Raw genomic sequence first — 8,383 nt, forward strand, 5'->3', positions numbered from 1 at the left:
TAGATAGATAGATAGATAGATAGATAGATCTATATATATATGGGGAGAGAAAGCGAGAGAGAGTGTGTGTCAATTGTGGGGCCTGAACTCTGGGCCTGGGTGCGTCCCTGAGCTCTTCAGCTCAAGGCTAGTGTTCTACCACTTGAGCCACAGCACCACTTCCGGCTTTTTCTGCTTATGTGGTGCTGAGGAATTGAACCCAGGGCCTCATGCATGCAAGGCAAGCACTCTACCACTGAGCCACCTTCCCAGCCCCTATTTTTTATATTTTTAATTCTTCTATTTTTCCACAATGTTAATAAAAATATTCTCCAGCAGCCACTAGAATCGTTTTATTTTTCGGGGGAAAAAATCCTGGTAAAAATTCGGCCACCTTTCTGTGGGCGAAGTCAGGAGAGTTCCGAGGCCAGCCCGCACTGAGAGTTCGAATCCCCTCAAAGCAATTCATAAGAGTTCTCGTGCAGCTCTACGAGCATCCTGTATCCGACACACGCGACTCCACCCCGGCAAGCGAGGCTTCTCAGTCGACTGAAGCCGTGCATTTCTCACACTGACCCACGGGCAGGTGAGGGGGCAGAAACCCCGGCCACCCGGAGAGGAGAAGGAACCGAGATCGCCCAAACCGCTCACGACGATCGCACTACGGAGACTTAAGAGTAAGTCCCAGCAACCGCCGCTGCCGGAAGCTGAGCTGCAGCAGGGCTGGCGATTGGATACGGCGCAGGAAGCGGAAGTCCTGGGGGAGGGGTTGGTGTAGCCCGCGATGGCTGGAGTGGTGTCAACGGCGTCTCCCGCGGACCGCGGCATGCGGGCGGCGCGTGCCGTGTTAGGGCAGGTGGTTCTCCCCGGCGAGGAGCTGCTGCTGCCGGAACAGGAGGACCCAGAAGGTCCCGGCGGTACTGGGGAGCGACCCTTGCGCCTCAACACTGGGGCGCGCTCTCGAATGCGGGTAGTTTGCGGCCCGGGCCTGCGGCGCTGCGGGGACCGCTTGCTGGTCACTAAATGTGGTCGCCTCCGTCACAAGGAGCCCGGTGGTGGTGGTGGCGGCGGCGGCGGTGTCTACTGGGTGGATTCGCAACAGAAGCGGGTGAGCAGGAGCTTTGGCGAGGCTGTGCAACCCTAAGGCGGGGTCCAGCAGGCTCGGGGTCTCCTTTATGGAGAGTAGTTTAGAATCACCGTAGTCCCTTCTTTAGAGGGCCCCTGAGCAGTAGTCATGTAGCTCGAGAAGAACGACCCGGAGAAAAAGGCATCTATAGACTGTCATGGGAGTCTTCAAAATCCCCGTGCCACAAAAGAGTAAGTTTACCTTTTGGGGTTCCAGAAGCCAGAACCAGTTTCAAATAACGAAAAGCACAGGCAGACACATTTGTTTATGGGATAGTTAGCTTCCACATAGGAAAACAACAGACTAGGCATTCCTGGCTGTGAGGATCACCTTGCCACTTGGATGCATGTGGGAAAGAAGTTAAGAGACTTGGGTAAGGATGAAGAGGTACGGGACACTGACTCAAATGAAGCTGAGTGTAGCTTCTGCACATCACCGCACTTCAAAGGTTCCTTTTCGCTGGTAGACCCAGCTACTGGGAGGAAGGCCGAGATGGTCTCTAAGCCCAGAAGTTGGAGACCAGCATAAACATAGATAAAACTGGCTGAAGATATCATCCAATGACATCTTGTCATTTATCACTGTTGTCTTGTTTTCTTTTGTAGTATGTGCCAGTGAAAGGGGACCATGTGATTGGCATAGTGACAGCGAAATCTGGAGATATATTCAAAGTTGATGTTGGAGGGAGTGAGCCAGCTTCCTTGTCTTACTTGGCCTTTGAAGGTGCAACTAAAAGAAACAGACCAAATGTGCAGGTAATGATGAAGGTTTTGGTTTTATCATAAAAAAAAAACCAGCCTTTCCTCTCAGAACATCCAATATCCAGATAGCTTCTGGATAAACTGTTTTCCAAGTTCTCCACTATCTCCCAGCGCCTGTTTAATGGTTCCAAGATCCAAGAGTTCTATAGATGCCACACTCCAATATCCGAGCTAGTTACATACTAGTTTGACATGGGTGCTTCCTAAGTCTTCTGAGTTGAGAGATTATGCTTGTTATCCCCCTTGCTATGTTTTGCCTATGTCTACTGCACAAGAAAACAGACATCAGGCTCAGGGAGGAGGGACAAAATATGCATTGTCATTAATAGCCATCTGTCCATCTTAGGTGTATGTTCTTGGAGCTAACAGAGGTGATCTTTTTAAACATAGGTTTTCAATTTGGTCTTTTTCAAGAAGTTTAGCTGTATTTTGTACCTAAGCCTGAAACTTGGCTCATTCACCTCTAATAAGTATTTAATGCTATTTTGGTCCTATTGGGCTTTGTCTCTGATCTTTTGCAAGTCCATCCTTTGGTTCCACTTAGCTAATGTAGTTCCCTTTTGTTAGGACTTCCTCATTTACTTTTTTTCTTTGTTTTTTTTCAGAGCTTGAACTCAGGGCCTGTCCCTAAGGTTTTTTGTTGTTTTTTTTTTTTTGGTTGTTTTTCTCAAGGCTAGTGCTCTGCCACTTGAGCCACATCTTCACTTCAGGCTTTTTGATAGATTATTGGAGTTTTACAAACTTACCTGCCTAGGTTGGCTTCCTGTGATCTTCAGATCTGTCTTTCAATTAGCTAGTATTACAGGCATGAGCCTTGGGCCCCTGGTTCTTATCCTCCCGCTCTCCTTTCAGAGAGCTAACATACTCACTTACACGCTTGTCTCATACTTCAGGAGTCTTGATTCATCCATAATAGCTTAAACCATTACCAAACACTGAACTTCATGCCCTTTTGCCTTTGTTCTGGTTGTTTTTCTATCTTGATTGTACTTTTCTTGTAAGCCTGTGGAACACATGCTTATCATCTGAGGCCCAGACTAAACATGACTGCCTTTGTAAAGTCACCTCTAATCATCACTTTTTTTGTATCTTTCCTCTAACACTGAATTTAGCATTGAATGAAGTTCTTGTTTACGTGTACTTCCACTGCCCTCTGTAGGACCAAATGCTTCTCAAGGGCATAAAGTGTTTTTTGATCCTCTCTAGTTCCTGTGTAATTAAAAAAACTTTACTTAAATGAACAGAGGGCTAGGAATGTGGCTTAGTGGTAGAGTGCTTGCCATGCATGCATAAGGCCCTGGATTCGATTCCTCAGCACCACATAAGCAGAAAAAGCCAGAAGTGGCGCTGTGGCTCAAGCGGCAGAGGGGTTAGCCTTGAGCTGAAGAGCTGAGGGACAGCGCCCAGACCTCACAACTGACAAAAAAATAAATAAAATTTTTTTACTTAATGAACAGAGGGCTGGGAATGTGACTTAGTGGTAGAAGCTGGGAGCCGCACTGTGGCTCAAGTGGTAGAGAGCTATTCTTTTTTTTTTTTCTGGGTCTGGTCATGGGGCTTGAACTCTGGGCCTGGGCGCTGTCCCTCAGCGTTTCAGCTCAAGGCTAGCGCTCTAGCACTTGAACCACAGTACCACTTCCGGCTTTTTTCTTTTTGCTTATGTGGTGCTGAGGAATCATACCCAGGGCCTCATGCATGCAAGGCAAGCGCTGTACCACTGAGCCACCTTCCCAGCCCTAGAGTGCTATTCGTGAGCAGAAGAAGCTCAGGGACAATGCCCAGGCCCTGAGTTCAAGCACTAGGACTGGCAAAAAAAGAAAAAGAAGAAAACAAATAAGTGAACAGAAAAACTTTGTTTTTGTTGTTTTTTGTCAGTCATGGGGCTTGAACTCTGGGCCTGGGTGCTGTCCCTCAGCAATTCAGCTCAAGGCTAGCACTCTACAACTTGAGCTACAGCACCACTTCCGGTTTTCTGGTGGTTTATTGGATAAGAGTCTCACGGACTTTCCTGCCTGGCTTTGAACCACAATCTCAGATCTCAGCCTCCTGAGCAGCTAGGATTATAGGTGTGAGCCACCGGTGCCCGGCAAACTTTGCTTTTATTTCCTTAGTTTTATAATCTTGAAGTTCAAATCTAATAAGTCTTTCATGAAGTAGCCATCATATATTTAGATAGTAGAATAGTGTTGATAGAATATTCTACAGTGATACTGTTTTAATCTGTCTCAACTAATGGTATCAGATATGGTAGTCACTAGATACACATGACTTTTCAGTACTTGAAATTTGGGTAACTGAGGAACTAAATTTTAAATAATTTTGGTTAAGTAAAGTAACTACATCTAGATACTAGCTACCATATTAGACATTGCACCCTTGGAGTGCCTTAGGCCTTGGGATGGCTACTGGTCTGAGGATTTCTTGGTGTAGGTAAAAAGAGGTTTTATCTGTTAACTTCTCCTTTTTCAGAACTCATTTCCAAAGTGGAATCCTGAGTTTAGCCAGTCCTGTAATCACGACTTATAGGTAACTGGCATTGATGCCTATGGGAAAGAGCTAGTAGCAGCACCTATGGAGTGGTTTGCTGAGAGGAAGTAACTGTGTTTTATTATCTTGAAGGTTGGAGATCTCATCTATGGCCAATTTGTGGTTGCTAATAAAGATATGGAACCAGAGATGGTCTGTATTGACAGCTGTGGACGGGCCAATGGAATGGGTGTGATTGGACAGGATGGTCTCCTTTTTAAAGTGACTCTGGGCTTAATTAGAAAGTAAGTACTGATGTCTACTAGCTTACTTGCCTTAAAAAAAAGTTACTTGCTTACAAAGTTGATGAATTTAGATTCTTAATTAACACTTGAAATTCTCTTCAAAGTTAAAAGTCAGCTTATTTTAGCGTATTTGAAAACTCATGAATTCTGCCTCTTTATATTCATTCACTTCTGCCCCTTCTGAAATATATCATATTCAGATTTGTGTATTTTGATATCTGGGTTAAGAATCTTATTCATTTTTTCTCCCCCAGAGGCTTCTTGCTTTTTAAAAACTGATACAACCAGCTTCCCCTCATACTAAGCCTCATACTAAGTCCCTTGAATACAGGTGCAGTATGCATATAGGTACAGTGTGCACTGTACAAAATTATCAGGTTTTTTAATGGTCAAATGTAGCTAGAGCTGGGCACTGGTGGCTCACACCTATAACCCTATCTACTCAGGAGGCTGAGATCTGAGGATCGCAGCTCAAAGCCAGCCCAGGCAGGAAAGTCCATGAGCCTCTTATCTTCAAATAACCACCAGAAAACCGGAAATGGCGCTGTGGCTCAAGTGGTAGAGTGCTTACCTTGAGCTGAAGAGCTGAAGAACAGCACCCAGACCCAGAATTCAAGCCCCACGACTGAACAAAAAAAATGCAGCTAGGCTCCTGGGATTGAGAATATTATGTAGACATTTCAAGAAGGCTCTTCCACTGTGTCTGAATAGATTCAGTAGTTTTACTGAGACATATTCTGTTAGACATGGAAGACTGAACCTACCCAAAACTATATCACATTAAATGCTTTGCTTCTACAGCTATTGGCATTCAGAGGTGTCTTCTAGGTTTCTCTTTGCTTACCCATTCCTCAGATTTGGAGATTGAGTATAGAATAACACACTATTAACTGAGCAGCAAACACTCTTGTGACTTTAAACCTGCTCCTCTCCAATTACTGAATTTAATTACCAGGAAGTAACTTACATGGTTAGGAAAATAAGTTTAAAGAATTCTCTGCTGGGTAATGGTGGCTCATGCCTATAATCTTAGCTACTTAGGAAACTGAGATCTGAGGATCATGGTTTGAAGCCAGCTTGGGCAAGAAAGTCTATTGAGACTCTTATCTCCAGTTAACTGCTAAACCCCCCCAAAAAACTAGAACTAGAGTTGTGGCTCAAGTGGTAGTTAGACTACCAGCCAAGTGAAAAAGCCCAGGGCCAATAAATAAAAGCACCAATAAATAAAAACACCAAATAAAAAAGCAAAAACAAATTCTCTTAGCACAGTAACAATTTTTAAAAAGCTGGTTATAAAGTCTACAATTAAGATGTTATAGTAACTTCAGGGAAGAACAATACATTTATCTATTACACAACATTGATCACATAATGATTTTGATATGTTGGGGGTAGCTCACTATTGTGACCTCTGCATACCTTGAATATGGAAAGTTTCCTGAGTATAAGGGACAAAGCTGGACTCGGTAGCACATTTCTAATGTTCCTTTTTTATTTGTGAAGCTGAAGCTTGAACCCAGGAGTTGGAAACTTGTTTTGGCAACATAGGGAGACTCTGTCTCAAAAAGACAAAACTTAAAACATGGGCAGCCTATGCCATCATTTGCCCTGTTCTTGGAATGATGCTGGTAAGGTTTCCAGTGACTACAAAGAACTGCCTAGAAAAGGTGTCTCTTAAGAGCCAGGACATACCCTACTTACCACTTTCTTAAATTGCATTTTCCTTCCTTTTCCTCACCAGGCTATTAGCTCCAGACTGTGAAATCATACAGGAAGTGGGAAAACTCTATCCTCTGGAGATTGTATTTGGAATGAATGGAAGAATATGGGTTAAAGCAAAAACCATCCAACAGACTTTAATTTTGGCAAACATTTTAGAAGCATGTGAACATATGACATCAGAGCAAAGAAAACAAATCTTTGCCAGGTTGGCGGAAAGTTGATATATGTGGACTCTATTGGGTCAGATAAGCCAAGAGAATGGGTTTCATGGAGAAACTTTCAGGTAAACTTATATGTTCAGAAGACAAGATGTGAATGTTCATGCCATCTTTTAGAATTGAATAAAATATTTTTTATACAATAAAGTTACTAAAAGTTACTTTATATTTGATGTTAACTCTTTTAGTTTTGCTACATATAGCTTTTTATAATTCTATTTGGCATTACAGTTATCTTCTGATTAAAACTAGGGGAACATCTGGCCCTCAGACAGGATAAGGCCTACAAAATCATTTGGTACATGACAGAACAGACCTGTATGTTTCTGGTCAACTGCCCACAGCCTGTATGTCAGTATTAATAATTTTGTATGGCCTTCCAATGATGTTATAAATATCCAATAATCCTAGTTAGAAAAAAAAGATTCCTTAGCCATGAAATGTCAAATGCATATAAATTCTATAGGAAAATTATAAACAAATCAAAGTCATTTGTAACCGTCAGGACCAGAATATATGATATCTAGTAATCAGTTTACCCTGTGTATTGTTCCAAGTGCTTTTACATAGATGAACCCATTACAGTGACTGTGGAACACACTCTTCATCAAGTAAAATTGAGTCACAGAATTAAGCACATACATTCATACTCACTAGGTGAATGTATGTTTTCAAACTGGGATTACAGAGTAACACTAGTTAGTTTATATTTTGGCTGTATTGTTTTTGACCTTAGAGTCTTGCACTTGCTAGTCAAATGCTCTGCCACTTGAGCTATGTCTCTAGTCCCTTAAAGATAGCTTACTTTGTAACATACTTTATTTACTTCTAACAAAATATACATTTCGTAATTCTTAACATTCAGTCATTTTAATTTTCATATTTTAGGATATTTTGGAAATTTTCATTTTTAATTTTTTGTAATAAAACAATATGATAAAGATTTCTGAAAGCAATGAGGTTTAAGGTTGGGCATTATAGACAAAGGGAACAATTTTAACTATTTTTAACAACATTTGGGACCAGAAGTCATTCCTTGAAGCCAAACAGAAAACTACCTGTTTGACTTTTGGATAAATGGGAAAGGTTTGGGATAAAGTTGGAGAGAAAATCCTATACAGTTACTATATAAGCAAAGCCTTTACAGATAAAAATGAAGACTGTCAGTAGATAAAAGCTCAGCAGTTTTAAATCAGTTTTATTTGAGATGAGTTCCTTTGAGAGCTAGAATGAGTTTCTTTTCTTTTTGGTCCGGTCATGGGGCCTGAACTTTGGGCCTGGGCGCTGTCCCTCAGCTCTTCAGCTCAAAGCTAGCGCTCTACCACTCTTGAGCCACAGTACCACTTCCGGCTTTTTTCTTTTTTGCTTATGTGGTGCTGAGGAATCGAACCCAGGGACTCATGCATGCAAGGCAAGCGCTCTACCACTGAGCCACCTTCCCAGCCCCAAGAATGCATTTTCTTAAATTGCAGTCAGTGTAACCAAGAAGTTAACCCAACTGACAAGAACAACTGAAGCAATTATATCTAAGACACAAGAAAGGGAATAAATCTGTATACTAAGAGGTAGATTATCTGACAAGCTCATGTGTCAGAATGCAGCATATTTTCAACTTAGATTTATTGATTTTTTTGCTTTTCAATTTGATCTATTAGTTTGTGAGTCTGTGCACATGTGAGTATAAAGCTACTTTGTACAGAGCCCAACAGGATACAAAGCTCACTCACGCACTCAAAAAGCCACTCACTCAAACTGGAAGAGAAGCCCTCCATGTCCATATATGAAACAAGGGGAAATAGGACATAA

The 8,383-nt window shown here is 42.2% G+C and overlaps 1 protein-coding gene across 1 annotated transcript; it reads left to right on the forward strand.

Moving 5' to 3' along the window:
- Window positions 1–736: 736 nt before the first annotated feature.
- On the forward strand, window positions 737–6,743 carry LOC138807544 (exosome complex component RRP40-like). Its single transcript, XM_069993303.1, has 4 exons — window positions 737–1,087; window positions 1,711–1,860; window positions 4,486–4,637; window positions 6,379–6,743. Exons 1-4 carry the CDS (start codon window positions 764–766, stop codon window positions 6,578–6,580), a joined length of 828 nt encoding a protein of 275 aa, XP_069849404.1. The 5' UTR covers window positions 737–763; the 3' UTR covers window positions 6,581–6,743.
- The last annotated feature ends 1,640 nt before the right edge of the window (window positions 6,744–8,383 follow it).

The sequence above is a fragment of the Dipodomys merriami genome, unplaced genomic scaffold (assembly GCF_024711535.1).
Source record: "Dipodomys merriami isolate MVZ:Mamm:240054 unplaced genomic scaffold, mDipMer1.0.p SCAF_420, whole genome shotgun sequence".
NCBI lineage: Eukaryota > Metazoa > Chordata > Mammalia > Rodentia > Heteromyidae > Dipodomys > Dipodomys merriami.

What these genes read in the sequence shown, in the direction of transcription:
- LOC138807544 (XM_069993303.1), top strand. Translation starts at nt 764, where the DNA reads ATGGCTGGAGTGGTGTCAACGGCGTCTCCCGCGGACCGCGGCATGCGG. An exon ending in TGGATTCGCAACAGAAGCGG is followed by an intron (nt 1,088 to 1,710) that starts GTGAGCAGGAGC and finishes TTTCTTTTGTAG; the next exon opens with TATGTGCCAGTGAAAGGGGA. An exon ending in ACTCTGGGCTTAATTAGAAA is followed by an intron (nt 4,638 to 6,378) that starts GTAAGTACTGAT and finishes TTTCCTCACCAG; the next exon opens with GCTATTAGCTCCAGACTGTG.